Genomic DNA, 19652 nt, shown 5'->3' with positions numbered 1-19652 from the left:
CATTTTTCTCAGAAATGGAAAAAACTATACAGACATTTATATAGAATAACAAAAGACCACACATAGCCAACGCAATGCTGAGCAAAAATAATAAAGCTGGAGGCATAACACTACCTGACTTTAAACTATACTACAAAGCTATAATAACCAAAACAGCATGGTACTGGCATAAAAACAGACACACTGATCAATGGAATAGAATAGAGAATCCAGAAATCAACCCACATACCTACAGCCATCTGATCTTTGACAAAGGCACCAACCTTATACACTGGGGAAGAGACTGCCTCTTCAGCAAATGGTGCTGGGAGAACTGGATATCCATATGCGGGAGAATGAAACTAGACCTATACCTCTCACCATATACTAAAATCAACTCAAAATGGATTAAGGATTTAAATATACACCCTGAAACAATCAAACTTCTTAAAGAAAACATAGGAGAAACACTTCAGGAAGTAGGACTGGACACAGACTTCATGAATACAACCCCAAAAGCATGGGCAACCAAAGGAAAAATAAGTAAATTTTAGAACTGTTTTAGATTTACAGAAAAATTGTGAAGTTAGTACAGAGTTCCCATTTATCCCATACCCAGTTTCCTCTATTATTATCTTACATTAGTTACGGCACATTTGTAACAATAACCTAGTATTGATACATTATTATTAACTAAAGTTCATAATTTATTTAGATTTCTTTTGTTTTTACCTAATGTCCTTTTTCTGTTCCAGGGTCTCATCTAGGACCCCATATTACATTTGGTCATCATGTCTCCTTAGGCTCCTCTTGGCTGTGACAGTTTTTCAGACTTTCCTTGTTTTTGATGACCTTGACAGTTTTGAGGAGTACTAATCAGGAGTACTGGTCAAAACCCTCAATTTGGATTTTTCTGATGTTCTTCCTGTGATTAGGATGTGGTTACACGTTTTGGGAGGAAGAACACAGAGGCGAAGTATCATTCTCATCACATCATGTCAAGGGTACATGTTATCAGTATGACTTGTCATTGTTTTTTTTTTTTTTTTTTTTTTTTTAAAAGATGACCGGTAAGGGGATCTTAACCCTTGACTTGGTGTTGTCAGCACCACGCTCAGCCAGTGAGCGAACCGGCCATCCGTATATGGGATCCGAACCCGGGGCCTTGGCGCTATCAGCACCGCACTCTACCGAGTGAGCCACGGGCCGGCCCAAGACTTGTCATTGTTGATGAGAACCTTGACCACCTGGCTGAGGAAGTGTTTGTCCGGTTTCTCCACTGTAAAGTTTTTATTTTTTCCCCATTTCCATACTGTGCTCTTTGGAAGGAAATCACTATGCACAGCCCACACCAAAGGAATGGGCAGTTATGCTCTACCTCTTTGAAGGTGGCATGTATACATAAATTATCTGGAATTCTTCATGGAAGATTTATCTCTTCTCCCCCATTTACTTGTTTATTCAGTTAATTATTTATATCATTATGGACTGATGGATATAAAGCTTATACCTTGAGTTATAATCCAATACTACTTTCTTTATTTTATTGCTCAAGTCGTTCCAGGTTTAGCCATTGAGAGCTCTTTCTGTTGGCTCCTGTGTCCCTTTGACATATCCCCATCATTGCGGGTGTTTTCTGTTTGTTTGTTTGTTTGTTTTAGAGCACTTTCGCACTTTCTGGCACTGCAAGATGTTCCAGGCTCATCTTTTATATTTCTTGCCCCAGTCCTAGAATAACCGTATTTCCAAGGAGCCCTGGTTCCTTTTATTGTAGAGTGGTATTAGAAACCAAGGTCTGGGAATTATCTGTGGTCATTGCTACTGGTATGTTTCTGCTTCTAGGTCCTCTCAGCTGACAGAGCAAGGAAATATATGTGTGTATACTTACTCATGTATATATACCTATCTATAAGTACTTCTATATGTAGCCATCTATAGTTATATTAAGCTAAACATGAATTCATACCGACGTCTCCAACTGTAATCCATTGCAACGTGGATCATTGTAGCTTCCTCCCCTTGCTTATCTGGAACCTCCCACTCCAACAGTGGGAAACGTGGCTCCCATTGTTTGCCATCTATTTACTCAATTGTTCAATTCCAGTATGCACGTACAGCAGTTTCAAAATTGCTCATCTGTACCCCCATTGAAACAACAGTATCAGCTAGCACTTAGGTATGGTTCTATTTGCCTTTAGTCTTAGACTCCATTCATTTCCAAAGTTACTTAGGTAAACACTTTTCCCCCTACCTCCTTCAGTGAGGTTGTTTCATACATTCATGATATAATTAGATTCTTTTGTCATTTTCTACATTTCACTCCAGGATCCCCTGACCTCCTGAACGATTTTTTAAATTTGCATACATTAAGGTTCATTCTTTGTGCTATAAAGTTTTGTGGGTTTTGAAGCCCATATATGGTGTCGTGTATCCACCATTGCTGTTTCTTCCAGAATAGTTTTACTGCCCAAAAAGGTCTCCCGTGTTTCACCTGTTTAACCCCACCCACCCCTCTGGCAACCACTGATCTGTTTACCATCTCTGTAGTTTTGCCTTATCTAGAATGCTACTATAATTAGAATCATATCGTATGTAGCCTTTTCAGACTGACTTCTTTCACTTAGCAATATGCATTTAAAATTCATTCATGTCTTTTCACGGCTGGATAACTCATTCCTTTTTATTGCCCAGTAATATTTCATTATATGATGTGCTATAGTTTCTTAATCCATTCACCTAATGAAAGACATCTTAGTTGCTTCCAGCTTTGCGGGATTATAAATAAAGCTGTTAAACATTTGTGTGCAGGGTTTTATGGGGACATAAATTTTCAAATCAATAAATACCTAAGACTTTGATTGCTGTATCATATGGTAAGGCTGTTTAGCTTTGTAAGAAACTGCCATCCTGTCTTCCAGAGTGGCTGTACCATTTTCCATCCCTACAATCAATTAATGAGAGTTACTGTTGTTCTACATCCTTGTCAACAATTGATATTGCCAGTTTTTAAAAAAATTTCAACTATTCTAATAGGCATCCCAGTACACCATTCACTGACTCAAATACCTTAGTTCTCTAAGCTTTATAGCTCAGTGAGTAAAGCAAGAGAGCAAGAATTCAGTTGAGGATTTGGTTTCCAGAAATAATTATTAAGTAATCATGGGATAGTGGAACTCGAGAAACAACCTGTTCTAGTTCTCCCTTTCTTATTTTTGTTGTATGCCAAAGATAATGGGAAGATTACCTCAAACATTCCAAAAGAATGCTACAGACTTGAACTTGAATATTATGTATTTATATAAGGCACATAAAGGATTCAGTTCCATCTAGCGTTTTCTGTTGTTGAGTAATCGCACTTCTTATAATGTGCTAGGTGGTGTGCTGGTTGATGGAGATACAGTGATGAATAAATAAGTAGTCTTATCATCCTCAACAGGCTTACAGACTAACTGGGGAGAAAAAAGTTACAATACACAGCAATCAAGGCTGTGATGGGGGAAGTACATGAGGCTATGAGAACACCAGTGTCAGAGAAGGCTTCTTGGAAAAAGAGACCTCTAAAATGTGACCTACAGCAGGGTTTGGCTAACTACAGTCTATAGGCCAAATTCAGCCCACTGCCTGCTGTTATATAGCTTGTGAGCTAGGAATGGTTTTTACATTTTAAAATGTTTGAAAAGGGAATAATAACTTGTGATATGTGAAAGTTATTTGATATTAAAAATTTCAGGTCCATAAATAAAATGTCACTGGAATGCAGTCACAATCATGGCTGCTTTTGCACTATAATGGCAGAGTTGAATAATTGCAGGAGACTGTTTGGCCTGCAAAGCCTAGGACACTTATTCTTTGGCTCTTTACAGAGAAAATTTGCTGATCCTGGCCACAGGATATGTAGGAGTTAGCTATGTAAAGCAGAGTGAGGAAGAGGGAAGTCAGTTTCTGATGGGATCTTTGTATAGCTGCAGTAACTTTAATATACTTAGAGCATGGCATCAAGGAGGTAGGGGCCAGAGGACTGCTGTGAGTGATGTGGCTGGAGAGGTGGGCAGGATGTAACCCAAGAGCGTTGGCAACCATATGAAGGGATTTGGGTTTATCTGGTCAGGAGCCTTTAAGAGGTTTAAAGTGATCGGGTTTACTTTTCAAAAAATCCTCTGGCCACAGTATAGAGATTGGGTTGGAATGAGTGGGTGAGAAAAGAGGCAGGAAAACTAGGTGAGACTATTATAGTCATTCAAGCGGATGTTGGTAACCAGTGACACTGGGGGCAGGAATATATTGATTTGAGAGACACCGAGAAAACAAAATTGAAAGGCTTTGGTGTCAGTTGATTCAGGCTACTATGACAAGAAACCATAGACTGGATGGCTTATAAACAACAGAAACTTATACCTTACAGTTCTGGAGACTGGGAAGTCCAAGATCAAGGTGCTGTCAGATTCAGTATCTGGTGAGGGCCCACTTTCTGGATTACAGAGGGTTGTCTTTTTGATGTGTCCTCACAAGGGTACTAATCCCATCCCCTTCATGAGGGCTTATAATCCAGCCTCATGACTTAAATGTGTACCAAAGGCACTGCCTCCTAATGCATCACCTTGGGGTTAGGATTTCAGCACATGAATTGGAGGGGAGGGGGCATAAGTATTCAGTCCATAGCAGTTAGTGATTCATTGGAGGCCTTGAAGTGTAATTATTTTCATGTTTCAAATGATTGTGTTTTCTTTTTTCAAAAGGTTTTTTCCTGGTTCATGTGAATGCATGGTTGAAAAATGCATGTTTAGTAATAGTCTTCAGAGCAGAATTCTTCAGTGGTGTTTCTTGCCTCCAGTGCTCCTTCCTGTAACTTACACATTAAGGTCACTTCTCCCTGTGTCCTCTTCATATTGTTACCTGTTGAGAAGAGGTTGGCTTTTAAGGAGCAGAGGAGGTATTGGCAGGTTAATTTTCCTTTTCAGGTTTATCTTGATTTAACAACTTTCCCAAAATATTTCTTTGTTGGGAGTCCTTGGGCTCTTTGGTTTTCAAGGCAGTTTGTTGACAGTGACAAGCCCTTCTCCTTCCTTAGAGTACTCAAACCTTTTCCAATTTTAGATCTCTGACCCTTGCCTTTCTCCTCTTTGGAGTTGTAGTCTCAATTGCAGTAGGTAGTGATAAGATCACTATCTTATATTTTATGATATGTTGTGTAGCTTTTAAAGTGTGCTTGCTCACATGCCAACTCGTTTAATCCTTATAGTAAACGTGTGAGCAAGGCAGGACAGGTCAAATTACTGAGATTAAGAGAGGTTAGAGGGCTTGCCCAAAGTCAAAATGTCAATAAATTATGAAGCAGGTGATAGAATTTAGAGTTTCAGGTTTCATAGTTTTCTTTTTTCTGTAATGCGCTCTGTCTCCAAGAAAAGGGAGTTAGACTAGATAGAATAGTTATGTTTTTAGCAGTAAAGGCATCCAGATGAAATATTTTTTCCCCTTTGAGTCTGCTCTGTGGGACTTCACCCAGACACCAGCATAGGCCTGTCCTATACTTTCAAGCAATATGTGGACTACCAGTAATTCCTAGACTATGATTTGAGAAGCTGTGGTCTATATATTAAAGCATGTGTAAGTTGTTTTAATTCCTTGCCCCTCTCTTTAGGTGGTTCTAAGTTTGATGATTCAAGGCCAAATGGGAAAGTTCTGCTTGTGGACCAAAGCGCTGGGGGTCAGGATAAACCAGAAAACTTACTCACAAGGTAATGCAACACTCTTGTCATTTGTACCTATTAGGACTGAGTTTCTCCCCATTATAGAGCTGAGACCATTACTGTGCATGATGTAAGTTGTTCCAGGGTAGCTAACCTAAAAAATGTTCTTAATAATAGCTGACATTTATCGAGCCCTTTTGTGTATGCCAGGCACCATGCTCTTATATGGACTATCTTATTTTAATGTAAGAGGTTAGTACGTTTCTGTTTCATAGCTAAGGAAACTCGGGTGATAAGAAGTTATATAATTCAAGTCTGGCTGGTTAGCTCAGTTGGTTACAGCGCAGCTGTATGATACCAAGGTCACAGGTTTGGAGCCCTGTATCAGCCTGCTACCAAAAAGAAAAAAGGGTTGTATAATTCACCCACGGTCCCAGAACTAGCAAGTGGTCAATCTAGTATTTGAAACTGACAGTCTAATCCTCCCTTAGAAATGTAGAAGATTAGAAACATTTGATTTCTCTTTCCTATTCTTTTAGAAGTTTCCTGACTCTGAAATTACTTCTTTTTTTAATTTACACTTTTTTTCTTGAAGTGCTGTAATATTTAGTCTGTACTCCAGTGCCCTCTACTGATCATAGCCAGAATCATCTTGTCCAGATAAAACTTCACTTTCTGGTGTCAATATTTTAATTATGCACTTAAGCAGCAATGAACAGTCCCTAAACTTTACATGTAGCTAGATCCATCATTCTCAATTCACTATTGAGCTGTGTTGGTATACACAGATTTTTTTTTTTTTTTTGGCAGCTGACTGGTTTGGGGATCTAAACCCTTGATCTTGGTGTTATAACACTGTGCTTTAACCAACTAATGTATTTAACCAAAGATATATTTTTACATAGCCTTAACTAGTATGTTCATAATGATAGTAATATTAAACACATATGTGGCATTTATTCAGTGCTAGAAACTGTTTTAAGTGCTTTATTTTATTTTTTGGCAGCTGGCTGGTAGGGGAATTCAAACCCTTGACCTTGGTGTTACAAGGCTGTACTCCAACCAACTAAGCCAACTGACCATCCCTGTTTTAAGTGCTTTACATATCTTAGTTTATTAAGTAACCTTCAACAAAAGTTTCTTGAGCTGTTATATTGGATTCTGTTAGGTAAATATATCAAATTTTGCTTAAGTTGGTATTTGAATAATTTGTAGTATGAATATGAATACTATACAAATAATAATGAAATGTAAATTTTCATTGCCCTTCTTTATATTTTGGATTATTCCTGTGGAATAGAGATACAGAAGTAGAATCATCAAGTCAATGACCTGGAGGATTTTATAGTCTTGTTAGTGAATCAGTAGGATCCAGAAAAGGCACTGTCAGGTCTGAGTTCTAATCCATACTCTGCCACCACCCAGCTGGGTGAATCATCAGAGATGTTGGGTCTCATTTTGTTCATTTGAAAGTGAAGGAATTATATTAGGTTATTTTGAAGGCCCCCTTCTGGTCTGAGGTTCTATGACTCTATTACCAGATAAACCTCCAGACAGTATACTATGCAATCAACAACATATAAATGTATTTAATCCCACATTGAAGTAGTGTTATTTCAGTAAGTAAATTTTCCTTTGGCCTTCTTTAGTCTTCTGGGACTCAGATGCTTGTGTGTGGGAACTTCTAAGCTTGTATTCATTTATTTTGCTATGGAGGACTCATCAAAATATGAAAAAACTGTTTGTGTTTTTCCAGACAGACTAAATCCAAGTCTGAAATTACTGACATGGTTCGCTCCTCCACTATCACAGTATCAGACAAGGCTCATATTTTATCGATGCAGAAGTTTGGACTGCGAGATACAATTGTGAAATCACGCCTAGTACAGAAAGAAGAGGATTATACCTATATCCAGAACTTCAGGTAGCTAAGTGGGTCTTAAACTATTTTCAAAGCAAAGTGATCATTCAGCTCTCTTTAAGCATTTCTCCCATCCCCTGGAATTGGAAGCAAACCATTCTTTAGAATCTTTACCTTCATTTTCAAAATGAGTGATTTCATTCACTCTTCATTAATAGGCATTTATTCTGTGCCTCTTCTGGGCAGGTACTGTGGTAGGTGAGGTATCATGGGAGTGACACAACTTGCAGATAGTTACATAAATATTTGCAGAGATAAGTGGGTACAGAAGGAGCAATATCCTGATTTTTGTGTATCCTTCTGAGGTTTTATACTCCCTCAGTCATTCTGGGCCTTTGAAGAAAGTCATTTAAAATGAAGTTAGGGGGCTGGCCAATTAGCACAGTGGTGCTAACACCGAGGTCCAGGGTTCAATCCCTGTACTGGCCAGCCACAAAAAAATAAATAAAATAAAGTGAGTAAAATGAATTTAGTTGGTATTTCGTAATCTTTTTAGACAGTATTATGAATAAAGTTTACAAGATCGTGCTATATCTTTTTCAATCATTGCATTGGGACTATAGACAAAACAACATTGTTTCTAGGGATATAAACAGTGAGTTATGGTGAAGAAATAGCCTTTCGAACACTGTTGTTTCTTTCCTGCCAAAAGTAATTACCAGGAAACTATTCATTTTTTCATTTCATTAGCATACACAGGGTAAAGAATCATTTTGTAGATGATGGCTATATAATGGCTGTTTAAGAGAAATAGGGATGTTGAGAGTAGGCCTATACTGTTTGATGTTGTTATCACAAAAACAACAGATATTATGACAGTGCAAGTCATCCCTGGGTGCCACAGTCACTGGTTTAGGTTTGAGATGACATTTCATATGTCTTACAGTGCCACTCCACAGAGATTGAAGCCAGGCAAAATCAGTATAAAATGCTTTCCCCTGTCATCTCCGTAGTGCTTCCAAGCCACTGATTGATTCTCTTTGGTGACAGGTTTTTTGTGGGAACATACAATGTGAATGGACAGTCACCTAAAGAATGCCTCCAGCCCTGGCTGAGCCATGGTATCCAGGCCCCAGATGTATATTGTGTAGGGTGAGTGCTTCCCTTCTAGTCGTGTCTCCGTCCTGAACAACACAGAGGCATGGTTGAAAGGATGGCGACAAAAATATGTAGCCGTGTCTTCACAGCAGGTGAAGGAATTGAAAAATGAGCCTGTATGTAATCACAGCTGCTTCTCTGTTTGATGTTCTTCCTCATGGTAAACAAATATCTGGCACATTAAATGCTAATATTTAATTTTTAGTGTAACCCTCTGTTAAAATCAGTACATCTTGAACTGAATTTCATTACTTAGACATTCAATACTTGATTGGCCACAAAGCGCAAAAATATCTTTTGCCAAGGAAGGAAGGTTAGCTAAAGAAAGTCTCATTAGTTAGACTTTTTTTTCCCCCCACACCCTTACTGTCTTCTTGCCATTGCACTGTGGACGATTGGTGGGGAAGCAAAGAAGTCTGTGTGGTATACTGGAAAGAGCTAAAATCTGGAATTTATATAGACCTAGGTTTGAATTCCAGTTTGCCATGTGGTGCTTGTGTGAACTAATGATTGCAGATATAAAATGGGGACACTTCCAACTACTTCATAGCTGATCATGAAGAGGAAATGGGCTGATGTTTGCAAAAGCACCTAGTAAGTCCCTTGACATTTAGTTCCTTGGCTCTAAGTATTTATTTTTCTTCCCTCCTGATGGTCCTGCAGTTTAGCTAGAAAGCTAGGACTTACACTTCTAAACCAATCTGAGAATGTGTCATCTGCACATTACCTTTCTCTCTTGTCTAACTGGTTGCTTCTCCAAATAGATTCCAGGAGCTTGATCTGAGTAAGGAAGCCTTTTTCTTTCATGACACCCCAAGGGAAGAAGAGTGGTTTAAAGCTGTTTCAGGGGGTCTTCATCCAGATGCCAAATATGCAAAGGTAAGAGAAAAGTCAGGGGCATTTTTATTTTCATGCAGGGACATTCTAAGATACCTTTTCATCTTTTCCATGACCTTTGCTGTGAGCTAGTACTCATCATCCTGCTATTTTCAGTTCCAGGGCCTCCAGAAGGGGCACCTCTGAAGGGGGTGGGGAAAATGCAGGGTCTTGGCACTTGTAAGCTGTTTAGGTTGTCACGTAGCATGATCTGTGAGTGGAACAGGTGATTACCTTGTGTCATGGTATGGAGAAGAAGATACGTTCATACTCTCAGCCAACTTTGAGACTTTTCCTTTGGAATATTTATTCCTGTTTGTAACTTCTATTTAATGCCATGTCTTGAATGTTTGACTCTGTTTCTCAGGTGAAGCTCATCCGATTGGTTGGGATTATGCTGCTGTTATATGTCAAACAGGAACATGCAGCATATATCTCAGAAGTGGAAGCTGAGACGGTGGGGACAGGAATCATGGGGAGGATGGTGAGTCCTTGGGTGGCATGTTGGGCACATTGAGGACCTTGACCCCTAAGGTTTTGACCCAGCTTCCCATGAGGCAGTGACTGCATGGGTCTCAGTTTGAAGATGCAGGTATTGCAAGATGAATTGTACCCTCAAGCAGGACTAGATTGAGCAGGCTATTTAGAAATGGTATTTTACTGATTTGCCCAACTAGCACCTGTCCTCATATTCACTCAGCACTAGATCCTCTAGTATGATTCTCCCGTTTAATCCATGGAGTGTGTTGCAGAAACTATGTTGGATCACCAAGGAAAACAAACAATGCTGATAGTAAATTTGCAATTTCCTCTTCTTGAGGCTAATAAAGTCCTGCTTTTCGGTTCCACTGCAAGAGCCTAGCTTTGTGTTGAGAAGGGAGAACATGGGCTGGCCAATGTTCTCAGCACCAAGCTCTTCCAAGTGACCTAACTGGCCGACCCACACAGGATTATTATGAAGACTGTTTAAAACAAAACATTTTGAAAGTTTGTGGGTTTAAAATGACACAAGGGGCTGGCCCATGGCTCACTTGGGAGAGTGTGGTGCTGATAACACCAAGGCCACAGGTTCAGATCCCTATATAGGGATGGCCAGTTGGCTCACTTGGGAGAGCGTGGTGCTGACAACACCAAGTCAAGGGTTAAGATCCCCTTACCGGTCATCTTTAAAAAATAATAATAATAATAAATAAATAAATAAAATAAAATGACTGACACAATTGTGACTTGGATTTTTGGGGAATCATTTTAATAGGGTAACAAAGGAGGCGTGGCGATCAGGTTCAAGTTCCACAACACCAGCATCTGCATTGTGAATTCTCACTTGGCAGCCCACACAGAAGAGTATGAGAGGAGGAATCAAGACTATAAAGACATTTGTTCTCGAATGCAGTTTTGTCAGGTTGACCCAAGCCTTCCCCCTCTCACCATCAGCAAGCACGAGTGAGTCTGGCTTCTGCCCCATACAGCACCCCATACAGTGTGATGTGCAGAGTTTGTGGGCTCTATTATTTTGTTGGGGAGGTGAGTTGGGGAGACTTCCCATTGCTGGAGTGATATTTTCTGCCACCTCTTGATTACTTGTAGACAATATCCCTTGGAAACTTTTCGTCTCCTAACTTACCATCTGGCAGACCTCTAGACTCTTTCTCAAACATCATTTGTCCCTAGAAAAGTGTAAAATTTATTTTAATATGGGTCTGCCTTCGTCCAACATTATGACGAAAGCAACCAAAGAGTGAGCATTTCTAACCCAGTGTTTAGTAGAAGTATGTTTTAGGATTTTATGTGTGTGTTCTTTCTAGAGCATGTGTAATTGAGAGTTGGACTACACCTGTTTGCCTCCATTTGGTCTTTTTCTCTCTTGATTCAACTTTACGGAGCCATTGTTGCAGCTGCTTAGAGCATCTTGTACTTATTTTTGTTTATTCTTTTGATTTCATTTATCTCTAAAACTTTTTATTTGTCTAAATTCAATGCCTTAGAATTTCAGACTTTATGGTAACAGTTGAAGCATATACCACTTCTTTTATAAAGAGGAAGAAGCCACTGGGTCATTGTGTCTGCCATGGAGTAAATAGAGTCACACCTCTTGTCCTGCCTGCTGCAGTGGAACAGTCTCCAGCCTATAGCATTGCTTTTCTTCTCCAGGGTACCCAAGAGGGAGTGTGTCTTCCAGCTGAGCTTTTCCCTTCTGGTGAATTTGCAGCATGCTAGTTTGTGAGGTTGCAGCTTGTGTGTCAGTTTGTCTGCTTTTAACTTATGTATGCATTTATTTTTGGGTGTGTATACTGCTGTGCAGATTCTCTAATGACATGGTTGTTGGCTTCAGATATAGCAGTATTGTACTTATTGAGCTGTGCAGTGTCGTCAGGGAGGCTTCATTTAGCTTTTTCCCAAAGGAGCAGGTGTAATAAAACACCTGTTACACTGCCTAAGAGTGCAAAAAGAGCCAACCGATGATATGGTGGTGATTAAATCCAGCTCCACTATAAAGGCTGAGCTTTGCTTCAGAGAAACTGCTCTAGAAACAAAGGCTGAGAGTGTGTTTTGTAGACTGGAGTGTACATGTAGGCAGAGGCAGCATCACAGCATGATCTGGTTTGGGGTCCCCTGGGTGATTGGCATGACTCCTAATACTTAATATTTTTTGCCTGTTCCCAGGAAAGGGGTAAATTATTGTCTTGCTTTTAGATCTTATTAGACTGTCTTTCCAACCATACAAACATAAAATAGTCAAGGAGAGCTCAAGGCTGTTTGTAATGATCTTGGACCAAGATAATTGAGTAAGCAGCATGTCAGACATGGTATTAAATGGGATGGCAGTAGAAAAATATTTCCTGAGCAGCTGAGTCACTTCCTCACCCAGCTCCCAAGAGGCTGAGCCTTAGGGGCCTTCTGTCAGAAGCACCCTGGATAGGATGGGTTCAGGTCCCTCCTAAACCCTGTTACCTTTGTGCTCTGTCCTCACAGTGTGATCTTGTGGCTGGGGGACCTCAACTACAGGATAGAAGAGCTGGATGTGGAAAAAGTGAAAAAGCTCATCGAGGAGAAGGCCTTTCAAACCCTGTATGCATATGATCAGGTACAGATGGTCTCTGTGCCCTCTGTAGGCAGCTTTCTACCCATTGTGAGGGCACAGAAAAGCCTGGTTCTCAACTTTCAGCCTCTTCTTCCTCACTTGGGGGGTCTCCCTGAGGACCTGATGGTGTCCAATCATTTCTTTGTTTCATCATCATTTCCCTCTTCCTCAGTTGTCTCCCTACTGGCTCTTCCCTTGAAGAGCTCTGTCTCCTTTGGGAGCAAGAGCATGTTCTCAGTTTCTCTCTCACTCTCTCTCATTCATTCATTCAAGAGGTCTGAAGCTGGGGCTAACAGGGGACCAAGCTTCTATAAAGAAAGTACTGGGTATATTTAAGATGATTTAATAGTTTTTTTTAGAACGAGCATCCTGCTCCCTCCATCCTTCTCCTCACCAGACTTTTCCACTCGTCCTAAGTGGCTTTCTTCACTTCCTGCAAGGGAATCAGTTCTGTAACCTGCTATTCTCCACTATTGTTGGATTTAGCATTTTTTCCCTTAGAGCATTAGCTATTTCACAATATAAAATAAATTTGTTTCTCTCCGACTTTCTTCTGGCTAGTCCTCTCAATAGATTTCAGAACTGTTTAAGTGGTCAGAGTTGTTCAGAATATTAAGTCCTTTTTCTTTTTTAGTCTATATCTCCCCTTTTAATAACTTTAGTATTGTCATTAGTCTAAATGTTTCCACTGTCTTTTTTTTTTCCCCAGTACAGATTAATTGAAGAAAAAGAATCTCAACTTTGTTATATCTTTCTTTATGGAATAATTTCTTTATTGACCCATTTTTTCCTCTCTCTGGCTCTTTTCCATGGTAAATTGTTTTTATTTTACTTAATCCTGTCAGCATCCACTCAGTCCGTCCTGTTTCTACCTGTTTATCTCCTCTTTGTTCTGGTCTGAGGCATTCTAATTTCCCTTGCAGATTGATGCTCATCCTCACTTGCCTTCTTTTCTGGTCTTTCCTGAAGTAATAGTACCCATTTTGTGTGTTATCTGCTTTCCAGATGGTTTTAAGGTCTATATGTAGCCATTTAAGAAGCATCAGCTCACATTCATACCTAAATTTTTATTATTTCCTGTTGCTTTTTCTTTGATAGTTTTTTAAGGAAATCATATTTTTAGGAATTTGGCAAATGGTATCCCCTGGATAGCTGACTCTGTCTCTAACATTAGAGCTGACAGTTCTTCACCAGTCCACATCCAGGGAAGAGGCAGGAGCACTTGTGTGGTTTTTATCTCTTGCTGAGAGTGTGGTCTGGAAGAAGCTGTTAGAATTAATACAATAGGAAGGACGCTAGCTATTTTCATAGTGTGTCAGGCACTATTCTAAGTTGACAGTTAACCTTTCTAATGGCTCAACGAGGTAGATTTCTATTATACATCCAAAATTTACAGGTGGAGAAACCAAGGCACAGTGCTTCCCCCCAGTTCACATAACTAATCTGACAACACAATTCTATCTCTCTGTGTATTTAGAGCAACTGTGCTACACAGATGAAGCTGTTTGATATCTGGAAGGGAAAAAGTGTGTTGAGCGGTAACTAATCCTCTTAAGGGCATCTCAGTAAGATAGTATTCAGGCTCCTTGGATATAGGTTTGCTCTTATAAAAGAACCTTGAGATGTCCAGCTTGCTCAGTTGGTAGAATATGAGACTTGTAAAAGAGCCTTAAAAACTATATAACAAGTGAAGAAATAGTCAGCTTGCTCTTCTTCCTAGGAGTTAGGTAACTTAAGATCTTATAGAATAGCTTTCTCATAGGGCCTTTCCCTTTGGGTTAGTATTTGTATTCCAGATTGATTTCCTTTTCTCTGCTAATTCAAGGTTTGACCTTTTCATTTTGAGACTGTTTTTTTCTCTCATCCTTTTGTGTAGTTGAAAATTCAGGTGGCTGCAAAGACTGTCTTTGAAGGCTTCACAGAGGGTGAACTCACATTCCAGCCTACCTATAAGTATGATACTGGCTCCGACGATTGGGATACCAGGTAGGTCAGAGGTTGTTTCAGGAGGTTGAGCAAATGGAAACCCAGAAATTCTGGGGAACATTTGCCCTCATGGACCTAAAGAAGAATATGTTTCCTGTGACTTTTTCCCTCTGTTTTGCACGCAGATCAAACATTTTCTCTCAGTATCTGCTCATTAAGCAGCCTGCCTTCCCACGTTTTCTTTTTGACTACCTTAGCCATTATGATTAGCATAATAATTCTTTCTTTTCTTTTTCTTAATGGAACATTTCGTGAATTTGTGTGTCATCCTTACTCAAGGGCCATGCTAATCTTTGTATTATTCCAATTTCAGTATATGCGCTGCCAAAGCAATCACACCATAATAATTCTTGATACTGATTTACTTTTCAACTGTGCTCAGGGCGATGAGATGATTCCAGATACTTAGCTTGTACATCATTATGTAGTCATTAATATTTTTTATTAGTGCTTACTGTGTGCCATGCACTATTTTATATACTTGTATTACCTCATTTAATCCTCTCAGCAACCCGCTAAGGTAGGTATGATTTATGACCTTAATTTTATTAGGTTGGGGACTGAGGCACAGAAAAATTAAAGAGCCTCCCAAGCAGTCAAGTGGTAGAGGCAGGGTTTGCACCCATGCTGTTGTTTAAGGACTGGAGAGCACTTACTCTCAGATTGCCTTTTTTCCTCTCTCCCAATCCTCACAAGAGGGTAAAGAGCAGAGAATTAGTCTGAATTGTGTTTTGGTTTTGAACTTTCCTGGTTGTTTGGATGATACCCACAGGTTGCATGTTATCCTTCAGTGGGCCCTAATACTCCTGCTGTCTGAGATCACTAGGCCGCATGGACACAAAGTCTCTGCCTTGTCCTTCCCCTGAGTCAGGGCACTAGCCAGGCAGTGGGCACTGCTGTCTCTGTGAGTGCTCCCAGTGTGGATTTTGCCTTTCAGTGAGAAGTGTCGTGCCCCTGCCTGGTGTGATCGGATCCTCTGGAAAGGGAAAAACATCATGCAGCTGAGTTACCAGAGCCACATGGCCCTGAAGACCAGTGACCACAAGCCTGTCAGCTCACTCTTTGACATTGGGGTATGTGGCCAGCTATTACTGGTTGTCATCATTATGTTGGGAGTTGGTTCTCACAACCAAGACTATGTTTTGTCTTTCTGATTTCCTCCTCTCCCCTCAAGCATGAGGAAGCTCTTTTTATAAATTGTGTAAGTTTGGGGGCCGGCCCGTGGCTCACTCGGGAGTGTGGTGCTGATAAAAATTGTGTAAGTTTAATTAATAATTGTTTTCGTTTACTTCTACTATATATTTCTACACACATGGAAGTTCCCCTTTGCTTTTTGCACTGTATCTTTCCAGACCTCTCTCTATGCATTTACAAATCCTTTTTTAAAAAGAGATCATATTATACATATTGTCCCGAGAACATCTTTTTTTCTCCCACTGAATATGTCTTAGGAGATCTTTCTATGTCAGTAAAGGTAGAGGTTCCTCCTCATTATTTTTAAAGACTACAAAGTATTCCATAGTGTGGATGAACCATAATTTATGTATTGATGATTATTTATTTGCATAGTTTTGCTATTATTTGCAGTGCTATAGTGACCATCCTTCACATACATCTTTGTGTTCCAGTGTGAGGTGTTTCTATAGAAGAAACTCCTAGAGGTGAAATTAGTGGCTCAAAGAAAAATGTATTTTAAATTTATTAGATCCTGCTAAATCTTACTCCCGATAGTTCTTATTATTTTATACTTCTACTAACCATGTATGATCTTATTTTCTCATATGCTTGTCAATCTTTTAAATTTCTGCCAACCCAATGAGCAAAAAAAAAAAAAGGATTTTATTACTTCAGATTATATTTTCCTGATTACTAGTGAGGTCAAACATCTTTTCATTTGTTTATAATCTCTTTGTATTTCTTCTTCGGTGACTTCTGTGTTTCTTTGTATTACCAATTCTCAAGGGTGTGGGTAGAAGTGTATCAGAATCTATGAGGGTGTAGGTAGTTTGAGAAAAGCCTAATGAATGTTATAATTAAAATTTTGCTATTGGAAAATGAAAAAGAAATTGCATTTATATTCACAATACAGAAGGGAGAGCCAGACAAAATCTTGGCTGATAGAGCATGGGTTAAAAAGGATTGAGAAACATTGCTTTAAGTCAAGGCCCTAGAAGTTTGTCACTGCCAGCCTGTTTGTGGCAGCAAGCAAAATGGACCTAATCACTGAGCATCTTTCTGCCCTGGGCTAGAGACCTGACGGGAGCAACTGCCAGCCACGCTTTCACTTCCTTGTCTCCTTTCTGCTAACCAGGAGGCTTGACTTTAACACAAGCTTTGCCTCTGGGGGCTCCTTCCAAAAGTCTGTTGTTAATTGGGTTCTTTGTTAATTAAATCTACTTAGCCTTCACTTTCTACATTGTTGTCAACTGCTATTTCCCAACTCCAAGAATGCCCTTTGTACTGAAAAAGAGGTAATGGGCAGAAACCAAAGCACTCAGTCTCTGATGTTTCCCTTCCAGGTGAGGGTCATCAATGAAGAGCTTTACCGGAAGACTCTGGAGGAAATTGCTCGCTCCCTGGATAAGATGGAAAATGCCAACATTCCTTCTGTGACTCTGTCCAAGCGAGAGGTAGAAGGGACATGTTAAGAATAATTAGGATCAGGCTCTTCTTCCTAGAACACAAATGTCCTTCATCTACTAGAACTTAGAATTCCACCACCTATCACTGAAAGAAAGTGAGCCAAGACACCGGGTACCGATCAAGCTTTATTAAAGGAAAAGAATCTACCGGGCTGCGCTCAAAGTGGAGGACAGCACCAGATGTGGGGATGAGAGAGCTTATATAGGGCGCCAAAGGCTGGCTGATACCATCAAGGAGGGGCATTATGCTAATGCCAAAGCTATGTGATCAGGGTGGAGAACTGTGCCCTTGCAGAAGCAAAAGGGTTTCTGTTTTGCAGAAGTCATGAGGCTTCTTCTAAAGGGAAGTGGGGAGGGGTCTGGTGGTGGAGTGGAAGATGAGGCCAACAGCTATTTTGTGCTTATTGTGTGCACAGTGGTGCCGGTTATGTCCAAGATCCATCATTCCCACCTTTTAAGTATAGGGAGAAGGGAAAAGGGGCGAAAGTCTCATTCTTCTGAAGCTACTTCCTGCTGGAGATGGGCGAAGATATGGAAAAAGTAAAAGATTTATGTTGGTGGGTAAAACAATTAGGTGGCAGGGTATTGGTTTCATGTGGGGAGGCTGTATTCTTCCAGGGAAGGGTCGCTGATTCTGAGGGGCTGATATCCTCCTTGCAGGAACAATTCGGTGACCTTTTGGTTAGTGAAAGCCTGCATTAGTTCCTGCAAGAAACTAGAGAAACACAAAAAGAGACAGGAACCAAAAAGTAGGATGAGGCACAGTTAGGGGTTCTAGTAGGGGCATAAGCCAGTATCCAAGGGTTCAATGACTGGGACTCCCCGCAAGGTGTGTTTGTGTTCTGTAACCCTTTGTGTCGTCAGCGATCAATGCTTGCCTTTAAATGGTTTAAGTTGTTTTGGATTGCCCCAGACTCATTTACTTAGTAACAGCATTCCTATCTCAAAAAGAGGCAGGTGCCTTCCTTCTCAGCTGTAAGGAGGTCAAGGGCCTGACGGTTCTGTATAGCGACTGTCGGGAGTGAGGTGACCTGTTGCTGGAGGGAGAAGATGCTATCTATACTTAGTTCTTCTGAGAGTTTTTGATAGAATTGAGAGGCAGTAGCAATGTCCGCTATGTCAATCCCAGTTGCAGGAAGGATCCCTGCCCCAATTAAAAAAGGTACAATTAGTGCCCTACGGGAGCGGGGGGCACTTTCGGAGAGGGGGGCTGAAGTTAGTCCCAGTCCCGTCTCCATCCCTCTCTCTGTCTGGACGATGATGTCGGGGACGAGCCAAATGAATGTGCAAGAAATCGAGTTGGGGGCAGGCAGTGGGATAACATAGTTTTACAAAGGAAATACATTCTGTTTTTAGGGCATGGATGAGGAGGGGGTAAGTGAGTGGTAGCATTTGGTGGTGTTAGTAAGGCAGAGTGTGGGCAGGCCCCGCACAACACAGTCCCCACTGAGGTGAGATTAGAGGAAAATGAAGAGATGTTTGTGGAAACATTGCAGGCTGCATCGACGGGGGGTGGGGGGGGTGACCACAAAAAGTTTCTTGCGAAGTGGGAGACCAGATGAGTTGTTCAGGGACCAGTCTGATTCGTTGAGGACTGCATCGTCCCTGCAGTTCTGGAACCTCCATGTTCCAGGTAAGAGCGAGCATTGAGATAGGAGGAAAAACATGGGAAGGATGCAAAGGGTTAGAGAGCCAAAAGAATTTAAAGGGCACTTTGCACATTGCCAATTGCTAAGAAGCATCCTACTGATAGTAGGTAAAGGAGTGCCGGGAGAAATCTTCCTATAATGTTACTCTCCTTTTGGGGCAGCACTGACCAATCCTGTAGCAAGTACTAGAACAGAGAGTATAATAAAGGTTAGGGACACAGGGTGGCATATACTTATCATGTCCCATGATGGCAAACCCATGATAGCAGGTCGGGACCAGTCTTGGAGCAGCTCCTGTGTAAAGGATGTGAAGCGGGCTTGCGAGAGTGAGAGGATAATTGCCAGGGAAAAGATCATCCTCTTCTGGGATTGGGGGAAGAGTGGAGGTCCTGGAGAGTTTTAGTTTTGTGGGTCCTAAAATGGACAAAGTATAAGAAGATGTTGGGTTGGGGGTTGAGCAGAGGGACCCCTCTGGCTTGGTGTTAACAGATTCTTTGGGTAAAGTCTCAGGTGCTAGTTTTGCCAAGGATAAGTGATACCAAGGGGCTTTTCTACTGTATAAGGCCCTTCCCAACATGGTGAGAGAGGCTTTGGGATTTGGGTTTTAATATACACTTGCTGTCCCAGGCTCAGTTTAAAGTGTGAGGGGGTGGTGGGGAAAGGATGAGGTAATAGAAGGTTGGCTTGTTCCCTAAAAAGATCCCTAATGAGCAAAAGAGTAGGGAGGTACTG

The 19652-nt window shown here is 40.7% G+C and overlaps 1 protein-coding gene and 1 non-coding gene across 2 annotated transcripts in view; one reads left to right on the top strand and one right to left on the bottom strand.

The window, feature by feature from the left end:
- Positions 1–19652, top strand: part of INPP5B (inositol polyphosphate-5-phosphatase B) — a 53400-nt gene that overhangs the window by 21552 nt on the left and 12196 nt on the right. The window contains 10 exon segments of the mRNA XM_063105309.1: positions 5618–5714; positions 7423–7590; positions 8578–8679; positions 9450–9564; positions 9929–10045; positions 10817–11004; positions 12535–12646; positions 14520–14629; positions 15567–15702; positions 17149–17259. Coding sequence (XP_062961379.1) covers positions 5618–5714; positions 7423–7590; positions 8578–8679; positions 9450–9564; positions 9929–10045; positions 10817–11004; positions 12535–12646; positions 14520–14629; positions 15567–15702; positions 17149–17259 — 1256 coding nt within the window.
- On the bottom strand, positions 14863–14966 carry LOC134385335 (U6 spliceosomal RNA). The gene has a single exon (XR_010024325.1). It is a non-coding gene; the product is annotated as a U6 spliceosomal RNA (small nuclear RNA).

The sequence above is a fragment of the Cynocephalus volans genome, chromosome 8, assembly GCF_027409185.1.
Source record: "Cynocephalus volans isolate mCynVol1 chromosome 8, mCynVol1.pri, whole genome shotgun sequence".
In the NCBI taxonomy this organism is placed as follows: Eukaryota; Metazoa; Chordata; class Mammalia; order Dermoptera; family Cynocephalidae; genus Cynocephalus; species Cynocephalus volans.
The sequence above is the reverse complement of the archived record's forward strand: the minus strand, read 5'-3'. Positions and strand labels throughout refer to the sequence as shown.